This window comes from Acomys russatus, chromosome 14 (genome assembly GCF_903995435.1).
Source record: "Acomys russatus chromosome 14, mAcoRus1.1, whole genome shotgun sequence".
Classification (NCBI taxonomy): Eukaryota; Metazoa; Chordata; class Mammalia; order Rodentia; family Muridae; genus Acomys; species Acomys russatus.
In genome coordinates, this window is record NC_067150.1 from 40,011,220 (window position 1) to 40,037,162 (window position 25,943).

General features: G+C 41.1%; 1 protein-coding gene across 2 annotated transcripts; it reads left to right on the forward strand.

The window, feature by feature from the left end:
* The first annotated feature begins 1,521 nt into the window (after nucleotides 1–1,521).
* Nxpe1 (neurexophilin and PC-esterase domain family member 1) lies at nucleotides 1,522–19,657 on the forward strand. Of its 2 annotated transcripts, XM_051156371.1 has the most exons (7): nucleotides 1,522–1,832; nucleotides 7,167–7,266; nucleotides 7,691–7,792; nucleotides 9,146–9,879; nucleotides 12,309–12,370; nucleotides 18,080–18,292; nucleotides 18,510–19,657. In XM_051156371.1, exons 3-7 carry the CDS (start codon nucleotides 7,694–7,696, stop codon nucleotides 19,043–19,045), a joined length of 1,644 nt encoding a protein of 547 aa, XP_051012328.1. In that variant the 5' UTR covers nucleotides 1,522–1,832; nucleotides 7,167–7,266; nucleotides 7,691–7,693; the 3' UTR covers nucleotides 19,046–19,657. The 2 variants fall into 2 exon arrangements, with proteins under 2 accessions (XP_051012328.1, XP_051012329.1); XM_051156372.1 differs by lacking the exon at nucleotides 7,691–7,792 and having other exon boundaries at nucleotides 1,523–1,832.
* The last annotated feature ends 6,286 nt before the right edge of the window (nucleotides 19,658–25,943 follow it).

Below are 25,943 nucleotides of genomic sequence, written 5' to 3' on the forward strand. Positions count from 1 at the left end.
ATTAGTGCTGCCATCTAGGAATCTTTCGAATGTTTTTTTTTTTTTTTTTTTTTTTTTTTTAATATCACTGGCTGTTAGGTATAACATGACGCATTGTGAGGTGTGCATGAGTGTGATATACTCAGGGTCAGTATTTGAAGCTTTGGGGCTTCACTTGTGCTTCTGGAATAAGGGTAAACACAGACTGTCTCTCTGGTGACTCACAGGAAAAGGAAGAAACCCTAACTGGGAGCTGGGTTATTGTGACAGCATGATGATTCTGTAGTTAGGACCCAGATAAAAACGTCAGGTACACTAGAGGTAAATCTACCCTGATGCTTTATCCATAGTGTAACCTGGAGAAATGTGCTTCAGTCAACTTCAGGTTCTTCACCAGTCAAATACAGACGCCAACGTCTCCAGATAGAGGACACAAAACTCCTGTTTTCCTCCAACTAGCTTGACCTTTTGGTTCTGGGTTTCTGATTTTCCTCTTCTCAGCAAAGTGATATTGTTACAGAACTTGGGGTCATGCCTGTACCCCAAGAATCCAAGAATGGCCACCTGTCCTTGAAAAGCCAATTAAAGCAACCAAATTAATAGTCAAAAGAGATGCACTCACCTTCAGGGTACTGACATGAGGGCAGAGTTAGACACAGGGCTAGGGATGTCTACATCTAAGCATCCCCTCTCAACCTGTGGTCTCCCACCCACCACTGACACACCATAGTCCATGCTTCTGCCCCATTCTGTAAGGGAATCTGACAAGCTGTAAGAACTGTGTGAAACCTCTTCCCAGGAGACAGTCTTTTTCTTCTCCCAGCATGAGATTCCTGGGGAAATTCCCATTTCTTGGGATCACTGTTTCAAATGGTCTGATAGATTGAGACACACATGTGTCTCTTTAGAGTTCTTCATTTTTGCCAGGCCAGTAATATTGATCAGTTCTGGAGCTCAGTGACGTAACTAGTGGGAAGATTTTTTTTTTTTTTTTTGAGTCATTTGGATATGGTAGATTTATTTTTAGGTTTTTGAAGATTCTCCACATTTGATGTCCAGAGTGCTTACACCAGTTTATTTTTTTTCCTTTTTTTATTATTAATTTATTCAAATTACATCTCAGGTGTTAGCTCATCCCTCGTATCCTCCCATCCTTCCCTCCCTCCCGCTGCCCCCCCATTCCTCTCCCCTATGTCTGTGACTGAAAGGGACCTCCTCCCCCTGTATATGCTCATAGGGTAACGAGTCTCTTCTTGGTGACCTATTATCCTTCCTCTGAGTGCCACCAGGCATCCCCATCCAAGGGACATGGTCAAATATGGGGCACCAGAGTCTGTGTGAAAGTCAGATCTCCTTCTCCACTTAACGGTGGAGAATGTCCTGTCCATCGGCTAGTCTGGGTAGGGGTTCGAAGTTTACTGCCTATATTTTCCTTGGCTGGTGCCATAGTTTGAGGAGGACCCCAGGGCCCAGACCCGCCTGTAGTTTCCCAGGACCCTCTGGATCCTTCTATTTCCTCATTCTACTGGTGGGAAGATCTTGAACCAGGAAACAAGAGAGGGTTCTGCAAGTGACATTTGATGGAGAACTGGGATGGTCATCAAAGGACCACATGGCCTGTGGCTCTGCATGCGCATCCTTCTTCCCGATTCTCATCCTAGAATCCATACTATGGTTTTTTACGTTGGCAGGGAAAACGTCAAGTTCAGTCTGGATGCTTATTCTGATTGCTTGGATTTTGTGACCCCATACAAAACTTCATGAATCCACAAGAGTTTCTCACATGCTGTACCAGACAAAAGAGGGAGAGAGGAGGCCATTTGAAAGGAAGATTAGCTGTCCAGACAGCCAAGGTGAGTGTGTGTGTGTGTGTGTGTGTGTGTGTGTGTACATATATATAATATATATATATAATATATATATTGATGATAACTCAAATTTGGGGGCACAACAGTGACACACCAGGGGCACTAAGCTAAGTACAAAAATAAATCTCTTCTTGAGGCTTTTCCCTTGAATGCCCCAGGAATTATGTCATTTTACAGAATCTAGAGTTTGTGTTGTGTCTTTCTCTTCCCTAATTCAATCTTTCCACTGTACCCTGGGTTGTTTATTTTGTTGTATTGTATGTAGATGTGTGTGTGACTGTGTATTGCATATGTCCATCATAAATGCACAGGGCTAGTAGAAGTCAGAAGAGGGTATTAGAACCTCTGGAACTGTGATCCAGAGGTTCCCAGCTGTGAAGCTTATAGACAGCTGTGATCCACCATGTGGAAGCTGGGAACTGAACCCAGGTCTTCTGCAAGAGCCTAAGTGCTCTTAACTACTGGGCCATCTTTCCAGTCTGGCTATTACTGTGTTTTTTGACGTCATGTCTAACTCTAAGCCTTTGGCACTGTGCCTAAAATCTGTCATTTTTCCAACTTCCTCCTTCCCTCTACCCTTTGCCTCCTCTCTTGTCCTTGCCATTACCTACCTCCCCATACCACTTTCTTCTTTCTCTCTTCAATTTTTCAAGAAATCACAAACTTTCAGAAAGTCTGAGAGAAAGATCAGTTGGAAACCCATGTACTGACACCTCAGGTAAAATGACTTACTAATAATATAAGACGTCTTCTGAGAATACCTCTTCCACCCTCGCCACCCAGTGGCATCTACTATGCTTGATTTTGGCTTAAATTGTGAATTATCTCCTATCAAAGCAGGAAGGGGCCTTGGATGAATGCAGCCAAAATGAATGAGGCAGACTACAGCCTAATGCTGCAGATGGCTCTACTTCATTTTCAGTGTACTTTTATACATGAAAGCAACAAAGAAGGAAGTGAATCATGGGAGGTTATTTGAGTTCAGAGAAAAACATGTGATCAACACCACCAGGCACATACTAACAGAATACCCCTTTCCCAGAACTCCACAGGGTAAGCCCAGACACTGCTGTTGGAAATGTACTATAGATTACATTTCAGGGTAGCACAAAAGAAAGGCCATGTCCCCTCTCAGGACACATTGAGGACAGATTCTTGGCTCTGTGCTCTTGGAGCCTTCCTCCAGGAGATTCAGCATATCTGTTCACCAGACCTTCCTCTTTTACTATCTTCTGACATCTAATCATTACTATGATAAAGCTAGATTGCCTCAGCTTGTGTTTTCTTTGTTGCTTCTAGTTCCCTCTTTAGGTCTTGAATAGTCTTATTCATTTCTTCTTCCCCTTTGTATGTATTTTCCTGTCAGCTCAATTTTCTTAACAAATACATTTTATTATGAATTTATTAACCAAGAGTACCTCACTTACAACTCGACTAACCTAGACAATAGTAAAATAGGATTAAAAAACCACATTAACAAAATGGTAAGGATATCAGTTCTGAGGAATGAGTCTCCTGGCGTAACCAGCCGGATTTCTTCTGCTGGAACCTGGAGTAACCAGAACCCAGAACCTCAGTAGGAGCACGGAGCCCTGAAGCCTTCCCTCGAGTGGTTCTCTCTAGGAGCATCTTGAAGTGGAGGGATGAACAGTCAAAACTATGCCAAGTCTCCAAAAGCCCCACCTCCAGTTTTGGGCTCATTTATCTATCTCCTCCCAGAGTCTGGTCACGGGATCATTTCAGCTGGCAGCAGTCAAGCTCCCGCACGAGGTGGTCTGTCTTCTCTCACAAAACCGTTCCCCATCCCACACTTGGGATCATAACAAAAACATGTTTACCGCTGCTTCATTTTCCTGTCATTCTTTACAGGATTCATTCAATTCCTTCATCTGGTTGAATGTAGTTTTCTGTGCTTCTTTGAGTGATTTGTTTTCCTCGTTCAAAGCTTCTATCATTTTCTTCACTTCAGAATTAAAGTCTTCTCCTTGCACTTTGTGGGTGTCCACATCTCCAGGGCTTGCCTTGTTATGGTCCCTGGTTTCCAGTGGTGTTACATGGTCTGAGTTTTGTTGCTAGTCTTCTTACGCTGTCCTCTGGGCATCTGGTTGTCTCTGGTGTTAGCAGGCCTAAAGATTCCTCCAATGATGTCGCTGTCTGTGTCCCACATTGGCCAGGCAGGTTGGGAGCAAGTAGAGAGAGCTCCAAGCCAAAGGTTGTTTGCTAGGGCTCCCCAGAGGCCTCCTCAGGATGTTGGACAGTGGATGTTAGAGCCTGTACTCAGCTCAGCTCAGCTGGGTTCCCTGACTGTATCCCAGTTGGGGCAGGTAGGAGAGGAATGGGCTGATAGATTTCCAAGCTGAAAGTTGCCCAGGTACCATACAGTCCTTTTTGAGATATCAGGGCTATGTCTATCTGCTGTGTTCCAGATGGGCTAGGTCAGTAAACAGCTGGGGGGCTGTGAGAGACTCAAGCTTGAAGCTGTTCAGGTACTCCAAAGACCATTTTGAAATGGCAGCAAATATGAGTCTTGGTCTGCACCAATAGAAAGTCTTTATTAGCCAGCCAGCAACTACACTTGGTGTTCAGGATTCCAGGGTAGACCCAAGTACACACACACATACACACACACATACACACACACATACACACACACATACACACACACATACACACACACATACACACACACATACACACACACACATCCTTGGTTATATATTCAGTTTAAAAAGAACAGTTAGCCAAGTAGTCTCAAAGCACACATAGAGACTTTCCCAAAACTATAGACTTTGATGGAGCAGCCCTTTGTTTTAGTTTTGGCAGGTGGTGCTGTCCACATGCTGAGTTTTATGGTACTTTCAACATGGAGTCAGTTGTGCTAAGATCTGGAGTTCTGCTACAAAATCAAAGCAGTGTTTCAATAACTGTGGCTCCATAAACAATTTGAAATCATGGTGGTTTCATGCCACAGTATGATTGTTAAAGAGACTTGAGGGGTTGGAGCCAAGAGTCAAAAAGACAACACGTGTTTCTGGTAGGAGACATCATTCATGGAGACAGGGATAAGCAGGCGGTTACAAGAGAGAATTGAACAGGCCCATGTCGGAGATTCCTGTGAACACAGGCAGAAGCATCAGTTTGCAGCCTTTGCTCATTTCTATGATGTCAGTGTACCCACAGTGGCCAGTCAGTTTCAGCCAGGAAGGAATGTGCACAGTGTTGCTTACTGGTTCTCATGGTGCAGCTTTAGCACACCTCTGTTCTTGAGCATTTCCAGAGGAGACATTCTAAGGACACCTGGATAGGCAGAATGCAAGCTGGGGCGTAGGCTCTAGTGATGCACCCCTGCAGGAAGACATGACGGTACCCAGATCTAAGTCTCCAGAGAAGTATAGCTTTCAGTGACTTCTCTTATATGAAGGAATCTGCTCTAGAGTGTCCATCAGCCTAGCTGAGGAACAGCACAAAGGAAGATGGGGTGCCCTGCAGCATGTATCATGGCAAAGCATGCCTGTTATACTCAGGGAGCTCGTAGGGAAGAAATTCCAGTGTCTAAGCTCAAGACTAAACAACAGGAGTGCTCCAGATTTCCCAGAGAGCATGGTGGGTACTGGAAGATGTTCATGTGGTGAGGGATGGAGGCAAGAGGGCACAAACAATGATGGGGAAATATGGACAAATAAGGTATATTCAAGGGTTGACAGGAATGTGGCATTTCTACTCCTGGATTACAACTTTCTTAAACAGTTTCTTCATCCATTATGACTTGCTTCATCTTCTGAGCACATATGGGGTAAGTACTCAATATTGTTATATTCATAAATGAACAGAATAAATATCAACTTAATGAGACATGGCTTGGAAATCTAAGAGTCATAAAACTACAATGACTTTTTTCCAGGATTGGTAAAATTCTGTCTGTGTATATGACTTTCTAGGTAAAAGAGCATAAGTCAGAACAGATATTGGAACACATGCATTACAAAATTCACTCAAAAGTTAGAAAAACTGGGTGAGTCACAGTAGGGAGGCCTTTGACTGACATGTTGTCTTACTAGAGATGCTATTGTAGATTCTTAGAAAATATGAAATTTGGGTGGGTAGAAATGGAAGCTGGTTTGAAAAGAATGAGTCATCCCACAAGCATGGTGCTTCTCAGTGACAGTGGGAACAAGACATACAGTGCTGAGACAGACATTATTCCAAGGCCTTATTAGTTGACAAGTTCTAGTCCTCAGGAAGTAATTTATCATTGAATGTACAGTACAATAACGGACACAGATTACACCAGCACTGATGTCTTTTCTCCGGAATTCATTCATGTCATCTCTATCCCATCAGACACAGAATTCAATCCTTCTAGAACTTCCCTAAGCGCACCCTGTTCCCATAATCAGGGAGTCACAGCTCGATCATCAGATAGTGATTTGATATCAGCTACAACTGGCTGTCGTATCGAGCTTACAACAGTTAACTAGCTCTAATGTGACTTTCCTCTCTAGACTCTTTTACTGCAGTTGTGGATCACAGTCTATTCCCCAAGAAGCCAAGTTCAGCCACCCATCCCTAAGACGTCAACTAAAACAGCCAAATGAGCAGCATTAAGAATCAAAAGATGTATTCAATGCAAACATATTGAGGACCAATGACATCCAGTGACCACACTGAAGTCTGTCTCCAAGTCCTGAAAGTAGACTAAAGTTTAAACAGCATTATGGAAATGCATACCTCAGCAGTCCTACTCAGGGTGTGGCAGTGCCCACTGTTGACCCTTCGCTCTCCCTGTGGGGCTGTAAATCTCTTTCTTACAGAAAAGAGTCCTCTGCTCTTGCTGCCCCACGCTTTTCTTCTCACAGCATGAGAGTCTTGGCAATATTCCAATTTCTTAAGGTCTGTTGTTTCAATAGTCTGATAGCTAAAGTTTCTCTTTAGAATATATATAAATATTAGAATATATTTTTAGAATATATATATATATATATATATTCTGCATGAAAGTCACTTGGTTTCACTCTGTACCAGTATGATACAAACAGAATCTTTTTAGAACCTATCAAGTTAATCCACCCATACAGAAGCTTCTTAGACAGCCTAAAATGCTCTGAAGTTTTAATAAAACCCAGAGAGTGGGTCTGTACACATTGCATCCACTGAGTATTATTTCTATTCTCCGTGACCACTTTTAAATGGACGTGATTGGGAGGGGCAAGCAGCTGTCTGACACTCTCACTTCCCTCTGCTCCTGCCCCTCAACACCCCCTCCCGCCACTTCTCTTGCCCTTTTTTGACATAACTTTGCTGAATTTGTCTTTTATGCAGAGCAATTTAGACTCCAACCCCACAAAAGGATTCCTACTTCAAGATTCATACTCGCTGCTCAGCAAAGCAAGAACCGCTACAGGACCAACTTGGTTTAAAGGTATTTTATAGACTATTTTAGTAACATAGGCACATACTTAAAGTCCCATCAGCTATCTTCTGCGCACGCACACACACACACACACACACACACACACACACCAAATCTGCTGGCTAATTAAATTTTCTGCTTCTCATTGAGATTGTGGTGAGTGAAAGCGGGGTGTTTCTATAGGAAACGAATACAGGGAAAGAACATAGGGGGAGGCCTCTGACTCCCTTTTCAGGGTGGAGGATAAGGAAGAGACCCTTCAAAACCAAAACGGGAGTAAGAAATGCTAAGCAGGGTAGACAAAGGGGCTGCTCATTAAGAAGGAAGAAGGTGGGTCACGGAAGACCGTCAGGCAAATTACAAGTGACGATAAAACAGTAATTGCAGAGGGATGCCCTCCTCATCCTGGTGCTTCTCTTGTGCTCTCTCCTAGGATATGTCCTCAAATATAGTGTGTCAGAAAATGCTGCTAGCCTTCATGTTGTTTTCAGTAACTATGTGGATATTTTTTTTAATTTCTCAAAATTCTTCAAAGGTAGGCACACATTTTCTCACTCTGATCAGGAGCTGATACCTGTGTGAACTTTTTCTTCAGAGCCCTTCACTCAAATCTCCCATTCCAACTTGGTTTCTTTCTCCCTTATCTAGCAATGGTGGGGGCAGAGGGGAGGGAGGACAACACTGACTGTCTCTACTTCCTCAGTTCCCATTCTCGCTTAGTGCCTTGTAATCAGCCCTCTGCCTCTCATAGGCACCCCAAATGGCCCTTGTTAAGGCCACCAACTGCCATATCACTGAATAAGTATTTGTCACTAAATCTCGGTGTGTATATCCTTGGCTATCTAAATTAGGCCTGCTACTGTCTTTTTCATGCAATTGTTCTTTTCGGTAACCAGTATGCCTTACAATTCCTGGGTATTAAGTAATAATTAGAAAAGGCTTAACATTGGAAGTTTATATAGGAATTCAACCAGCCATGTTTTGTTCTGTTTTCCCTTGTGGCATTCCTGTATTTAAATATCAGGTATGTGTAATCCCATCACTCAGGAGACAGGAGCAGCAGGACTGTGAGTTTGAGGCCAGTCTGAACAGTATAACAAAAATCCATATAAATAGATGATAAATAGATATATAGATAGATAGATAGATGATATATATAGATAAATTCATATAGAGATTTTTCCTTCTGAATCCATCTCTATAATTTTAAATTAACACTTAGAAAGCCATAACAAATACTCACATGCATTCCCATATCTATATAAATTGTATTATATATACATATACATATGTTTATATAACATGTAATATAAAAATAGTTTATATATATAGATAAATAATAACACTTCAGAGAGAAATAATTTAAAAGCCATGTTCATGGGCAAGAAAAGCCTTCACCTTCCCTGTATTATACTAGTCAAGTTTTATGATAAAATGTCATTAAAAACAGTTGGTCAGTTCTCCTTTTTCACACTAGTAATAATTGAACTGGCCAGCAGGAACATCCAGCCATCAGTCCTGTGGGAAACTAGCAGAGGTAGTTATAAGCTGCAAGGTATATGGAATCAAGAAGAACAAATTCGTGTTCATCAACTTCTTTTTCTTTTCCCTTTGGTTTTTTTTCGAGATAGGGTTTCTCTGTGTAGCCTTGGCTGTCCTCAACTCAATTTGTGGACCAGGCTGACTTCGAACTCACAAAGATCCGCCTGCCTCTGCCTCCCCCTGGTGCTGGGATTACAGGTGTGTGCCACCTTGCCCAGCATTTATCAGCTTCTTATTCTCCAAGCTCTTACTTTAGAATGAATATATTTCTGTAAAACTAAGTCATTGTAAGTAAAAATGGCTGGGAGCAGGCTCGTTTTTATAGTGACACTTCTTGTCATTTCAGCTTTGGGCTGCTCTAAACACGTCCATATCTTTCTATCACTGGAACGCCTCCATGAAGTCCTCATGTCCTGAAATTCTAATGGAGCAGTCAAAGTCACCAACAAAGACAGACCTGAGAGTCAGGGAGATCCTGAAGAAGATAAACCGGCAGATCCCACCCAGACCCTTCCTCAACCACAGCAGCACCACCAGCGCCAGAGAGAGCACAGCCACCATCCTCAACCTTCAAGACAAGTACTGCATAGGGGACCAGCTGGACATCCTGTTGGTGGCCAAGGACTATTTTGGTCGCAGGAAGGAATATGGTGGAGACTTCCTGAGGGCCAGGATGTCCTCCCCAGCCCTGAAGGCAGGCGCTTCTGGAAAGGTGACAGACTTCAACAATGGCACCTACCTCATCAGCTTCACTCTGTCCTGGGAGGGCCAGGTCTCCCTGTCTGTTCTTCTCATACACCCCAGTGAAGGGGTGTCAGCTCTCTGGAGAGCAAGGAACCAAGGCTATGGCAAAATTATCTTCAAAGGTACATTTGTTAATGGCACAGCTCAGGTCTCAGCTCAATGTGGCCTGACCCAAAACTCAAGCAAGGAGCTCTGCAAATACCTGTACAGTGGTGGCGAAGAAGTCTTCTACTGCATGAAGCCTCAAGACATGCCCTGTGCATCCCTGACCCACGTGTGTACCAGGCAACAAGATGTTTCTTATCTCACTGCCAAAGAAAAAGACCTTTTCCAGAAGTGAGTATACTTTCAGTACAATGAGAGATCCCCCCAGGCAGAGCTTCACTGCCCATCTCAATACTGAGCAAGACCCTCAGGAGCTTTCTCCACTCAACATTCTGGTAAGACCTGTTATCTTTACTGAGTCTCCTGTTCATGCTACAGTTTGCATTCCCGTTGACGTAGTTGATGAAAGCATTCTCCCGATCAACAGGAACCAAAAGAAGCATATGCCTCTGCTCCTCCCTGACAATCAGTGTTGACCTGTTCAGTCACGTTATTTTAGTATACATCTAGGTTTTACAAAAGATTACAGCCCAGGTACAGTGATACATGCCTGTAATCCCAGCAGCACTTGGGAGGCAGAGGCAGGTGGATAGCTGTGAGTTCAAGGCCAGCTTGGTGTACAAAGTGAGTCCAGGATAGCCAAGGCTACACAGAGAAACCTTGTCTCAAAAACAAACAAAAATCTTCCAAAGGAAATTATTCTGCTGTGGTTCATAAATCTCTTGTCCTCTTCTCCAAAAAGATGTCTTGAGAGTGTCATGCTCCATCACCCCCTTCATCAATGCGTTTTGCCTCTTCAATGCATTTTGTTCATCCACGCATCACCATGTCTTGTGTTAATATGCCCGTTCAGAGTGTCCTCTAGATTATTCATCTCCCCTTGGTCCCTGTGACAGGTAGCTGGTGAGACTGTCTCTTCCTTGTCATACTCCACTCTGGTTCTTTCTTAGCCTTTCTCTCCCCTATCTCTCTCTCTCTCTCCCTCTCTGTCTCTCTCTCTCCCTGCTTCCCTCCCTCTCTCGCTCCTTCCCCCTCCCTCTCTCCCTCGTTTGTATACCATAAAAGATTTTATTCATTTATTTGGCAAACATAATCAAAGCCTATTCTAGGCCAGGTGTTTAGTGCTATGGCCACAAAGCTCTGCTCTACTTACTGTCTAGACAATAACCTGAGCAATCCTGCTGAGAAAACAGCTCCCGCCAGTTATCAATTCATCTCCTAAGCAGATATGGAGGGCTCTGAGTAGAAGAACCCTCTACCCTCCATCCTCCTAAATCATGGCCTAGAAAATTCCTGGAAGCCCTCGGCTGCATAGGCTCCTCAAACTTGGTTTTCAGCATGCTTCCTCCTGCCAATCATGGCTATGGCCACACCAAGCCTTTCTCCTCCTGCTTACACATGCTCACTTGCTGGTCTCCTTGATCTCCATGGAGATGAAAATGCCTCAGTGCTAAAATCAAACTGTTGTCATTTCTTCATGGGATACATTGAGGATCTACAAAGCTAACTGTCTCCACACACCTCAGAGGTAGGAGTCAAGCCCCCAAGAGCCCTATCATGTTGAAATTCTTTTCCAATGCATTCAGTCAAAATCTGCACCCTCCCTGCACAGTGCCATGCCCATCCCCACCCCCTACACACGTGGGCACTTCTTTTTCCTTTATTTTATGACTAAGTAAAATGCTAGTTCCTCACCTACTCCTTTCTTAACAGATTTCAAAGTCGAGTTTAGAATCTTTTCTCCTTAAGCTTTCAGACACAAATGATTGGTAAGAGTAAATGCCAAGCATGAAAAAACAACACACTGCGGCATCTTGCCTAGACATGCAGGTTTGAGGCCCTGGTGTGGCTCTTCTGAGAGACTAAGAGCACAGCTGGGTTTCTGCCCCTTCTCTTTTATTTCTGATTATGCAACTCACCAGACCTTTTCCTACCCGCTAACCACTGTTACATCCGCAGCACGTGTTAATTCATGCACCAAACTGAACTCTTTCTTACCAGTCATTGAGGTCAGTGTCAAAGACACAGAGTCACCAAACAAATGGACTACCTTCCTTCAGATAGCTTTCACTCTGCCTAAAACAAGTCTTCTGGTTCATAAAAGAAATTGAAAGTGAGATACCAGGAGACAAGACTAAAAGGGGGCAGCAGGAACCCTGTGGTGAGAGGTCTCTGTGCTACCATAAGAAGTCTAGACTCCTCGGGTAAATGATGGGAGAGTGACTGACCTTAAATAACAGCAGATGAGCATCTGCAGTGGGAGAAGATGCTGTGGCCTTGAGTCGAAGAATTTCATGGTCTTAAATTGAGACAAGGAGGGACATTGTAGCTTAAGGATAATATTATATGAATTTGAATAGATGCTATGTGAGCAATTTTCTTTAAACTGCAGATTCTATGATTACTTTAAAATTTTAAAGTTTCAAGATATACATTGACTGCATGTGGCAAATGCACTGGACTCCAGAGACTCTCAGAGAGGTAGAAAATATTCCAAAATCTTACTTCATTTATAACACATGAGTGACCTTTTAAATAACAGTTTCTAGTCATAGTAACAAATTTTAAATGGTTCCCTGCTTCCCTTACGAGCAGGCAATTCCGGTCGCCTATGTTCTATGGCAGATGTCAGGCTAATTTGTCATTTGTTTTTTTTGAAGGTCCAACATAGGAGTTGAAATGATGAAGGATCCTAAGTACATTGATGTCTCCCAATGCAACAGTAAGTCTCTCCTACCCTTTGGCAGCTGCTTCTTTTTTCTCTCTCTCTCTTCTCCTCTTTTCTGAGACAGAGTCTATGTGCACCAGGCTAGTCTCAGATTCACAGAGATCCACCTGCCTCTGCCTCCTGGGACTAAAGGTGTGCTCCACCCAGTGGTAGATAATTCCTGGTGGTTGTCTCTTTCAGAAAGAAGGGGTTTTCAGTATTAATTGTAATTTTCTATATTATAATTCCTAATGAGGGCTTATGACACCAAACAGACTGTCTGTAAAAGTGAGAAACCAATTCAAAAAATTACTTCATATTCTCTTAATAACAGACTTCATCTGGATTCATCCAAAAGGTGAAAATATCAATACTGTTCATTCATACTTTCACCTAGAAATTCATATCCTAGTGCTCTAGCTACAGTGCTGATGTCTTTGGGGGGGGGGGGTACCGGTGGCTTCGGCATTGTAGATTTACTTTTCAGATGTCTGTTAGAATAACCTCTAATTTAGCTGTGGCACTTGCCAAGTTTATATGATATTCCAGCTTATTAAGTGTTTGGTGGCAAGCACAAAGCAGCATTACACAGGAGAGAATATTTACAGTGCCTTATCGACAAAAGAAACTCCCACAAAACCTGCTTTAACTTAGCAAGAACACTGATACACTTGGCAACATGTAAGGATTTATTGCCAATGTTCATTAATTTATTCAATAAATGCTTATTGAGAGTCTGGAGATAATGAAGCATTATGGAAAAATAGAGAAAAATAAACGTTTGTAAAGCTAGTGATGTAAAAACCATTCAATCGACAGACAGAGTGAAGAAGCCATACACAGAACTTCCATTCCGGGAAGTGTTTCACTAACCCCAAAAAGATCCCTGAAGTCAGAGAATGAGGTGAAAACACCCATAAATCTCTTAAAGAGCATGATAGGGTTGCTGCTGACAAGTCATAATCACACGTGAGGTCAGTTAAGTGAGTGAATCCCAATTGCCCCTGCAGATGTTGAGATGATGGAGAAACATCATGTGACATGGTCGCTAACAAAATACTCTTTGCCAGAGTGATTGAGATTTTGTGAGCTATCCTGCACTTTTTCATCAATAACTTTTGATTAGATAAACTCTAGTAATGAGCAAAATTATCATGAACCATTTTTAATCGGGTAGACATATTATAGAATGTAACCAGGAATGAGGCTAGAAGCACAGCAAGAGCCTAAATTACCCTAATTCTTAAATGGCATGTTGAAGATTTCAGTAGGTTGGTTTTTTTGGTGTTTTGTTTTGTTGTTGTTTTGGGGGTTTGTTTTGGTTTGGTTTGGTTTTTGGTAGAGTTTTAAAGCCATAGTCCAAATTCATCCTAGATGTGTGACCTAGAAGAAGATTCTTGTAGCTGTTACCAAGGGACATAATTATGTAAATAGAAGAAAATACACTGCTTCTGGATAGAGTGACTTCACATTGAAAAGACGTTAGTTTCTCTGCATTAGTTTCTCATTGCCACTATAATGAAGTGACATAAAATTAGGGGAAGATACATCGTTTTAGTTTTTCACATGCTTATCATCAGTCTCACTGACCTCAGTCAAGGAACAGCTGCCTGTATGTTTCTCGGGCTCAAGAGACATCTGTTTCTGTGCCTTCAGCAGCTCCTACTAGCTCCCACATCCCTTGTAGCCCACTCTCAATCTCCAGAGCCAAGACTGTGTCCAATATTCGTGCTATGTCTCTCTTGTCCATCTGCCTCCATCATCCATGGATGGGGTTGGCCTCCTGCCCAGATAATATAGAATATCTTTCTCATCACAAGCTAATATACCCAGTTACATCTGGAAAATTCATTTTGCCATAGAAAACAACAAAGTCACAGGTTTGAGGAATTGGGGCCTGAAAATTTTCAGGGACAATATGTTGTAGCCATTACTACACTTCCACAATCTCTAAAGTAACATGATAGAATTACATATGATTGGCCATGTACTGATCAAGATATCAGAGTTAATAGTGGAGCAAATAATGAGACGTTCATGTAAGAAAACGATGCGATGACATACAAGTTTACACATGATATGCTTTATAGAAAACTTGCAGAGCTGGCCTGCTGATAACAGGTTACGTTATCAAAGTAGGAAATACTCAGTAACAATGGGCCTGAAGTTTCTACACTTACAATGTTGAGCTGTACCAGATGCAATGCTGCCAAGCCCAACTGTGTCACAACAAAATGGCAACTTAATTAACGGAATTAAAGGAAATTCTGATTGGCAACTAAATTGCTAAGATTTGAGAGCTTATTCTAGGTATATTTTATAATTCTTCCACCAGCACCATGTTTCCACTTTTGTGTACAGGTTACAAATAATAGCTGCCCTAGGGGATTGGTTTTAGGACCCACCTTGGATACCTAGATATGTACATGTTCAAATTCTTTACATAAAATGGCCTAGCATTTATACATAACCTATGCACATCTTCTTATAGATTTTAATCAGCTCTAGAGTACTTCTAATACATGCTATAAGGTAAATGCTGAGTGAGTAGTCGAAATACATATTGTTGAGGGAACACTGAGGAGAAAAAAAAAATCTACCTGCTCAGTACAGATGAATGTTTTTCCTGAATACCTTTCATGCCTGATTGTTTCAATCCATGAGTACAGAGCCTATGGGTACAATAGGCTAAGCAGGGACCATAAGGCATTTATCACTGATCCTAACAACCTGACTTTGATTCTCAGAACCAACAGAGTAGAAGGAAAGAACTAGCTCCTATAAGCTGTCCACTGACTCTGTAGGCATGCCACACCATGACACACATGCACATGCATGCATACACACACACACACACACACACACACACACACACAAACACACACAAATAAATAAATAAAATGCAAATTTTTAATGCCACAGAGGGCTAACCATACAGTCCAATCATTTAATAATGTTCTGTTTTTGAGGACACAGCCCAAAGTGCAAGGTCCTTGAAGGAAGGACTATGTAAGGACAGTAAAGGAGAGAGAGCGAGTCCCTACTATCTACTCCTTGTTTGGTATTAGAAACCATTGTTCTAGCCCGGCTCGGCAACAGCTTTCTCTTTTCTTTCTCCCTTTGTTTCTTCCTTTCTTGTTTTGCTTTGTTTTGTTTTTCAAGACAAGGTTTCAATGTGTGGCCTTGGCTGACCTGGACTTGCTTTGAAGACTAGGCTGGCTCAAACTTATAGAGATCTGCCTACCCCTGCCTTCCTGAGTACTGGGATTACAGGCATGTGCCACTCTCCCAGACTCATGGTCAGCTTTCTAACAGCTACTGATTTCCATGGCTAAACTCTTTCTAAGAGCATGAATAGAAGTGATACATGATATACTCACTTATAATTGGGCACTAGCCCAAAAGGCACATCCCATGAAAGTCTTCACTTACCAGGAGATTGGGATAGATGTGAGGACATCCTACTGGGACTCTAGTTAAGAGTCCCATATACATCTAGGAGATGAGGAAATAGACAGATGCAGAGGGTCCTAGAAACCTACAAGAAGAATATCGTGATGGGTGGATCGGGGCCCAGGGGTGTCTGCTCAAACTATTGCACTAACCAAAGACAATACAAGTAGTAAACATCAAACCCCTACTCTGATCTAGCCAATGGACAGGATATTCTCCACAGTTGTATGGAGAGCGGGGACTGACTCTGACATGAACTCTGGTGCCCCATATTTGACCACCTCCCCTTGGTGGGGAGGCCTGGTGGCACTCAAAGAAAGAATAAGCAGGCTACCAAGATGAGACTTGATAGCCTATGACCATATAGTGGGAGAGAAGGTCCCCCTCAGTCATAGACCTAGGGGAGGGGAATAGGGTGAAAGTGGGAGGGAGGGAGGAACGGGAGGATACAAGTGATGGGATAACAATTTAGTTGTAATCTGAATAAATTAATTAAATAAAAAAAGAAGTGATACATGAAAATTCTAGGTCCTGTGTTTAAAAGCAAAGCAACTTTCCTTCCTCTACTATTTCCTTCTTTCCTCCTGGCTGAACTGTAGCTAAACTGTGGGAAAGGAAAGCACAATTAGGCCTGGGATGAAACTGTGTTATAAAGAGCAGAATGAGTTAATGGGAACCGTGGTCCCCAACACTATACGACTAGTTAGCCCAAGCCTTTCCACTTGGAAACTATTCCATGAGGAGGAAATCATTTCCACCTGTAAACCATGCTCCCAGACCTTTCCTACAGCATCCCTATCTAATACAAGAAGTGGCATTAGTACAGAGATAACGGATGTGATGAACTTAGTGCTAGAGTGCTTGACTGCCATGCATGATGTCCTAGGATCCATCCCTAGAACTGTTATTGGCTTAGGGGTAGTACACCAGCGTGGAGAGAATGGCAAGGAAGCATGACATGAGCAACCCATGCCACACAATGATAAAACACCAGATACCCTGCTTGGGAAGGCAGACTGTGCCAGAGCTGTCATGCCACTGGGACTTGAAAGAGCAGCTCAGACTATCATTAGTCCACGTGAGGTGCCACTTGTCACCTTTTAGTTCCACTGAGACATTGTTGAGCTGGTCATCTCATCCTGAAGTGTTCACATGGACTTGTGCTGTGAAGTATTGAGTGTCACGCCTTTGTTAACATCATTGTCTGATGGGTGAAACAGATGAAAGGGATTTACAGATAAGGACAGCACCTGGCATTGCAACACTAGAGAAGAACACTGTAGCAGCTGGGCGTGGTGGCGCATGCCTTTAATCCCAGCACTCGGGAGGCAGAGGCAGGCGGATCGCTGTGAGTTCGAGGCCAGCCTGGTCTACAAAGTGAGTCCAGGACAGCCAAGGCTACACAGCGAAACCCTGTCTTGAAAAAGAAAGAAAAAGAAAAAAAGAAAAGAAAAAAGAAAAAAAAGAAAAGAACAAGGTGGGCAGTGGTGGCGCACGCCTTTAATCCCAGCACTAGGGAGGCAGAGACAGGTGGATCCCTGTGAGTTCAAGGCCAGCCTGGTCTACAGTGCGAGTCCAGGACAGCTAAAGCTACACAGAGAAACCCTGTCTCAAAAAAAAAAAAAAAAAAAAAAAAAAAACAAAAAACAAACAGCAAAAACAACAAAGAATATTGTAGCTTAGAGAAAAGATTCTGGTCTGGTCACCAAAGAACTAACAAGAATAACAAAGAAATGGGAAAAAAAATTATCACTTTAGGCTAATGATCACATTTGGAGGAAGTGAACAGAGAGGGGTTGAGATGACCCAGAATCACTCAAAATATTGAGTAGGAGCTTCAAGTAATATTTACATCACTGTTTTTCCACTGTTTGTAAGAATAAATAATTTTACAATTATTATTATTATTACTATTATTGTTGTTGTTGTTAATATTATTAGAGCGAGAGGGAGCCCAGTGTAGTGGAACACTACTTAAATGCCAGCACTCCCAAGCAGAGGTGGGTAGATCTTTGAGTTCAAAGCCAGCTGTTCTACAGAGTGAGTTCCAGACCAGCCAGAGCTGCCCAGAGAAACCCTGTCTGAGAATGGAAAAATAAAAAGATGAGTTGGAGTACCTAGATCATAACTAGTAGTGAAAAATAAATTAACAGGGAAAGAAAATTTTAAGTCGTTAGAAAAAAAGAAAGAAACGGGAAAGGCAGCCACGGGAGGTAGTTTGGTGTTTGGCTCAGGCCATCTAAACCGCTTTCCACAAATTCCTGTTCCCAGAGACTGAAAGCAAAAGAAAGAGATGTGAGACTGGGACGGAGATCCCCACCCCCAGCGGCTATACTTTACAAGGAAGGTGGGTGACAGCCCAGTGCAAGCAGCGCCTGTTAAACTCAAGTCAGATAAATGACTGTTTGAAAGGAAAACTCATTTACCTCCTGGGAGATTCCACGCTGCGCCAATGGATCTACAACCTTCCCAAAGTTGCAAAAAGTATGTACTTATCTTTATGTTCTTTCAGAAATCCAAGCTGACCCTACGGTGCCTTGAGTGTAGCCCCCCTCTTCTTCACTAGGCTATTTTGTTTTTTATTTTATTTTGCCTTCCAGGTTTGAATCTTTATATTTAATCTCCTCATAAATATTGATCTTCCTTTTAACATTTATTCATCATTTCCTTCTACTTAAGATCTTTTCTGTTTTCTTTTCAGCACTGAAGCCTTTTGACCTTCATGGGACTGGAGTATTAAAGAAACATTTGCTTTTGGATGCTGAGAGGCACACTCTGGTTGAATGGAAAAAACACAGCCATCCTTTTGTCACTGTTCAGCTCTACTCTGTGATAGATGATGGCTATATCCCTCGGGAAATTGACCGCTTGCTAGGCGACAAAGATACTACCATCGTCTTTACCTTTGGCCAGCACTTCAGACCCTTCCCCATGGAACTTTTCATTCGTAGGGCCATCAGTATCCAAAAGGCTATTGAGCGGCTCTTCCTCAGAAGCCCTGATACTAAAGTCATCATTAAGACAGAAAATATTAGGGAGATGCACACAGATACAGAGAGATTTGGAGATTTCCATGGTTATATTCAGTATCTAACCATGAAGGAGATTTTCAAAGACCTTCATGTAGATACCATTGATGCCTGGGACATGACCATTGCATATGGTACCAATAATGTCCACCCACCTGATGAGGTGATTAGAAAGCAGATTGACATGTTTTTAAACTACATTTGCTAATGCTGCATCACTAGGAGCCAATGTCTGCCAGCCATTCTATGTGTTTCATCAGTGAAGTTTTATTCAACTTAGAATTTAAAAATTAAAAAAAAATCAAATTTAAAAGAATCTGATTTGGGCCAGGCCGTGGTGGTGCACGCCTTTAATCCCAGCACTCAAGGGCCTGAGGCAGGCGGATCTCTGTGAGTTTGAGGCCAGCCTGGTCTACAGAGTGAGCTCTAGGACAGCCAGGGCTACACAGAGAAACCCTGTCTCAAAAAATAAATGAATGCATGAATGAATGAATGAATGAATGAATGAATGAAAGAAATAACCTGTTTTGAAATAGAGATGGAACTAAGTTAAAAGAGTGCTTGAACAGCATGCATGAAGCCCTGGACACAAGTTTCAGCACCACATAAGCAAGACATAGTGGCACATGCTTGTAATTCCAGCACTCAGGAGGATCTAAAGTTCAAGGTCATCCTTAATTATATAGTACAGTCAAGAAGAGCCTGGGCTACATGAGAACCTTTCTTGATTAAAAGTAATAGCCATAATCTTGACAGGAAACTTACTTAAAAACATTGACTACAGAGAGGGAATATAAAACCAAGAAAATTAACTACGAAAGACAATCCTAGAATATACTCCATTTATCTCCATGTTAATAAATACCTTTGCCGGGCGGTGGTGGCGCACGCCTTTAATCCCAGCACTCAGGAGGCAGAGGCAGGCGGATCCCTTTGAGTTCAAGGCCAGCCTGGTCTACAAAGCGAGTCCAGGACAGCCAAGGCTACACAGAGAAACCTTGCCTCAAATAAATAAATAAATAAATGCCTTTATTCTTTTGGCAACTTTGAGTCATGGTATCTGTTATTTTGGCTAAACCAAGTGACAGGAAGTGGTAAAAGGACAAGACATGTCATTTCTATTATGTTCTAAGATTTTTTTTATTTTAAAAAAAAAAAATCACCCTTTTCCTGCAAAAGAACAGAGAGTAAGTATTTTAGGGGAGACTATATATTGCCTCTGTCACCAGTGTTCAATTAGGCCACCAAAACACAAAACAAGACAAATATGTAAGCAAATAAAAATGTTTCTGCTTAAAAAAAAAAACTGGTAATGAGCACTGAAAATTGGATTTTATTTAATGTATACTATTGAGAGAATATCTTTTGTATTGCATACATGCAACACCTATCAATAAAAACATCTGATGGCCCACACCTTAGGTGGGAAATAGGAGGTGAAACATCTGCAGGCAGAAAGGATTCTGGGGTAGAGCCAAGTGTGCAAGATTTGGCCAGCAAGACGTGAGGAGGACTTAAACATGGTGCCTGAGCACAGGTAACCAGCCATGGGTTATTTTAAGTTATGAGCTAGTCAGAGACAACTTAGCTATATGGCCCAGGTATTTGGATAATATTTTGAGCCTCACAAGTCTTTATTCTGGGAGCTCAGGTCTGGGAGGAAAACAACTACAGCAGTATACATGTCAGAAAATGTATTATTCCTTTGATTTTCCCCCAACTATTTTTAAAAAGCAGAAACCATCCTTTAGACAACAGGAACAAATAAATAAGCACAATTAGAAACCCACAGAGACTGACATGTTCAGCTCTACACCATGCTTTGCAGACACCTTATTTGAAACAACAAGAACAAAATGGGTAAATGAACAAATATCCTTCAAAAACTAATGGGGAAACAGTGTCAAACGAAAAATAGGGGGAAACTATAGTCACTGAAAAAATGATCAATGAGAAATCAACCATAAAGAAATGTTACTCACCTAACAAAGCACAACGGTCATTCCTTACAATGTCAGTGGTGTGAGGCTTTTCCTGGGGAGACAAGAACACGTATATTCTGAGCTCAGATAATGCACTGAGAGAAGAAAAATACGATTCAACAAAATCTAGCTGAGTGAGTGTACAGGTAAGTTTTGGGGGGTTATTTAAAGGAGTATAGGTGGCTTTTTCCATACAATGCTGGAAAGTCCAGGACCTTGAACATGCTGGACACTATCTTCTACTGCCAAGCAACACTTCTAGTCCATCTCTTGGCCTGGAAATAGGAGGCAGACTTTGAATGTTGCTCCTCAGTACAATACAAATCAAGCTAAGGAACTCAAGGTGAGAAAAACCGATGTCAGCTAATATTTCTTCTGGATCAAGGCCAGCATAGTCTACATAGTGACTTCTAGGCTAGTGTGGCCAGAAGAGGACAAACATGTCATAGTCCTAAGCGAATTGGTCATTTCTGCTGGAAAATAAGCTAAATAGAAAATTTGAAATGGTAGCCTAACATAAGTTCAACACACACAAATTTTGATATTTTTATCACTGCAGAAACAGCCGACCAGACAACATAACTTAAATTGTATGGTACCTGGATAGAAATTATATACACCTTTCAGTATATTAAATTATAAGCATTTAATACTATTTATTTGTTATTTGTTTGTTTATTCTTCTCTCATATATTACATCCCAACTGCAGTGTGTTCTCCCTCCTTTCCTGCCAGATTCCCTCACTTCCTCTTTCCACCATATCCATCCCGCCTCTGCTTCTCTTCAGGAAAGGGCAGGCCTCCCAGGGATATCAATCAAACATAGCATAATGAATTATAGTAAAAGTAGGCACAAACCCTCATATCAAGGCTGGATGAGGCAATTCAGTAGGAAGAAAAGGGTCCCAAGAGCAAGAAAAAGAGTCACCTGCTGCCACTGTTAGAAGTCTCGCAAGAACACCAAGTTACACAACCATAATAGATATGCAAAGGCCCTAGATCAGACTCATACAGGCTCCCTGATGGTGGGTTCAGCCTTTATGAGCACCTGTGATCCCTGCTTACTTGATTCTGTGGGTTCCCTTGTGGTGATACCTCTGGAAGTTCTTTTACTGTACATAATTGTTTTTGATATCCTGGGCTTTTTGGTTTTCCATATGAAGTTGAGTATTGTAAAGAGTTGTGTTGAAATTTTGATGGTGGTTTGCACTGAATCTGTAGATTGCTTTTGGTAAGATGGCCATTTTTACTATGTTAATCCTACCAATCCATGAGCATGGGAGATCTTTTCATCTTCTGATAGCTTCTCAATTTCTTTCTGCAGACACTTGAAGTTCTTGTCATATAAGTCTTTCACTTATATATTATTTGTGGCTACTTTAAGGATATTGTTTCCTTGATTTCTTTTGCAGCCCCTTTGTCATTTGTATATAAGAGGGAAGAGGGCTACTGATATATTTTTTTTTTAGTTAATCCTGTCCAGTCACTTCACTAAAGGTGCTTATCAGGTGTAGGAGTTCCTGGTAGAATTTTTAGGACTGCGTATGTATACTATTAAATCATCTGCAAATAGTAATACTTTGACTTCTTACTTTCAAATTTGTATCCTCTTGATCTCCTTTGGTTGTCTTATTGCTCTAGCCGGAACTTCAGGTCCTACATTGAATAGATATAAAGAGTGGACATCCTTGTCTTGTTCTGGTTTTAGTATAATTTTTTTTAGTTTCTCTCCATTTAATTTTATGTTGACTATAGGCTTTCTGTAAATTGCACTTATTATGTTTAGGTATGTCCTTTGTACCCCCAATCTCTCCAAGACTTCTATCATGAAGGGGTATTAGATTTTGTCAAAGACTTTTTCAGCATCTGAGATGATGATGGGGCTTTTATCTTTCAGTTTGACTACATGGTATATTATATTGACAGATTTTTATATTTTGAACCATCCTGACATCTCTGGGAGGAAGCCTACTTGATCATGGTGAATAATCTTCTTGATGTGTTCTTGAATGCAGTTTGTGAACATCTTATTAAGTATTTTTACATCAATGTTCAGGAGAGAAATTGGGCTGTAATTTTCTTTCTTCATTGATTTGTGTGTGTGTGTGTGTGTGTGTGTGGTTTGGATATCAGAGTAACTGTAGTCTCATAGAATGAATTTGGCAATGTTCCTTCTGTTTCTACTTTGTGGAATAATATGAGTATTGACAGTAACTCTTCTTTGAATGTCTGGTACAATTCTATGCTAAAACTGTCTGGCCCTGAGCTTTTGTGGGAGACTTTTAATGATTGTTTCTATTACCTTATGTGTTATAGGTCCATTTAAATGGTTTATCTGATCTTGATTTAACTGTGATAAGTGGTAATATTGAGAAAATTGTTTCTTTTAGATTTTCCAATTTTTGTGGAGTAAAGGTTTTTAAAGTATGACCTAATGATTTTTTTTTTTTTTTGGATTTCTGTGGTGGCTGTTGTTATATTCCTTTTTTGTTTCTGATTTTGTTAATTTGGATATTCTTTCTCTATAGTTTAGTTCATTTGGATAAGATTTATCTATCTTGTTGATTTGTCAAACAACCAACTTTTTGTTTCAGTGATTCTTTATCTTATTCTATTTGGTTCTGTTTTATTTAATTCAGCCCAAAGTTTGATTCTTTCCTATCACCTACTCCTCTTGTGTGTGTTTCCTTCTTTTTTTTCCCAGAGCTTTCAGGTGTGCTGTTAAGTTGCTAGTATGTAGGCACTTAGTTCCATAAAGTTTCCTCTTAGCCCTGCTTTCATTGTGTCCCATAACTTTGTGTATGTTGCACATTCTTTTTCTTTGAATTCTAGAAAGTCTTTAATTGCTTTATTTCTGCCTTGACCCAGTAGTTGTTCCATAGAGAGTTGTTCAGTTTCCATGAGTTTGTAAGCTTTCTATTGTTTCTGTTGTTGTTGAAATCCAGCTTTAATCTGTGGTGGTCTGATAGGATACATGGGGATTATTTCAATTTTCTTGTATCTGTTGAGACTTGCTTTGTGATTAAATATGTGGTTGATTTTGGAGAAAGTTTTGTGAGGTACTGAGTAGAAGGTATATTATTTGTGTTTGGATGAAATATTCTGTAGATATCTATTAGGTCCATTTGGCTCACAACATCTGTTTGCTCCACTGTTTCTTTATTCAGTTTTATTAATTTGCGAGGTTCTATGTGTGATTTAAACTTTGGTAAGGTTTCTTTTGCAAATGTGGGTTCCCTTGCATTTGAGGCATAGATGTTAAGAACTGAAACATCATCTTGGTGGATTTTTTCCTTTGAGTATAAATAGCCCTTTCCCACCTCTTTTGATTAATTTTTATTAGAAGTCTATTTTGTTAGGTATTAGAATGACTACATCAGCTTGCTTCTTGGGTCCATTTGCTTAGAAAATATTTTTCCAAAACTTTACTCTGGGATAGTATCTATCTTTGATGTTGAGGTGTGTTTCTTGTATGAAGCAGAAGGCTGGATCCTGTTTTCAGATCCATTCTGTTAGCGTATGTCTTTTTATTGAGGAATTGAGTCAATTGGTATTGAGCAATATTAATGACCAATGATTATTAATTCCTGTTATTTTGTTCTTGCTGTTGCTGGTAGTGATGATGGGAGTGTGTGTGTGTGTGTGTGTGTGTGTGTGTGTGTGTGTGTGTATACATGTGTGTGTGTGTGTGTGTGTGTGTTTTCTTTTTGCTGGTGTGATAGTATTTCCTGTGTTTTCATGAATGTAGTTAACCTCCTTGGGTTGGAGTTTTCCTTCTAGCACCTTCTGTAGGGCTGAATTTGTGATATATATAGTTTTTCATAGAATATCTTGTTTTCTTCACCTATGATGACTGAAAGTTTTGCTTGGTATAGTTAGTCTTGACTTGTATCTGTGGTCTCTTAGAGTCTGCAGATTTATCCAGGCTCTTCTGGCTTGTAGAATCTCTGTAATTCTAGTTAGTCTGCTTTTATATGTCACTGCTTTTATATGCCTTTTCCCTTGCAGTTTTTAATATTCTTTCTTTGATCTGTATGTTTAGTGTTTTAATTATGTGGTGAGGGAACTTTTTTTCTGATCCAGTCTATTTGGTGTTCTGTAAGCTTCTTGTACCTTTATCAGCATGACCTTCTTTAGGTTAGGAAATTTTTCTTCTATAATTTTGTTTAAAAATATTTTCTGGGCTTTTAAGCTGGGATTCTTCTCCTTCTTCTATTCCTATTATTCTTAGGTTTGGTCTTTTTATGGTGTCCAGATTTCTTGAAATTTTTGTGTCAGGAATTATTTTAGATTTAACATGTGTCTTTATCCGATGTATCTATTTCTTCTATTGTATCTTCAGTGCCTGAGAGTCTCGTTTCCCTCTCTAGTGTTGGTGATACTTGCACGTGTAGTTCCTGTTCAAGTACCTAGATTTTTCCATTTCCAGAATTCTCTCAGTTTGTGTTTTCCTTATTGCTTCTATTTTCATTTTCAGGTCTTGAACAGTTTTATTCATTTCCTTCATCTGTTTTTTTCTTGGATTTCTTTAAGGCATTTAATTCACTTTCTCTTTAAGGACCTCTATCATCTTAATAAAGTCGGTTTTAAGGTCATTTTCTTATGCATCACCTCTATTGGAATACTCAGGGCTTGCTGTCATAGGATAGTTGGGCTCTGGACATATTGCCCTGGCTGTTGTTGATTGTGTTCTTACACTGGACTAGAAATCTGGGTTTGAGGTGATTACAGGTCTAAGTGCCAATTTCTGAGTTTGTCCTTATTGGGTCGGTGTTTTGTTCCTTGGTTTCTGTTTCCTCTTTGTGGCCTGGATTTCTGGCAGCCAATGTGACCTCTTGTCTAGCAGAGGGTCTCTGCCTGAGTTGGGAGCATGAGATATATTGTTGAGGAGGAGAGTGGAGATTGGGGATGGAGGGTACTGAGAGACTGGAGGAGGTCTACAGGTGGGCTGCCTACCTGGAGTTCTGGCACCCAGTGTGATGTCTGTTCCAGCACTCAGTCTCTGCCTGCATTTGCCTATCTGTTCTTCTGGCTAGTGTGATCTGGTTTTTTGGAGCTGGTAAGAGGAGGGTTGGCTGGTGTGGCCTGCACCTCCTCTTCTGACTGGCATGGCCTGTACCTGAG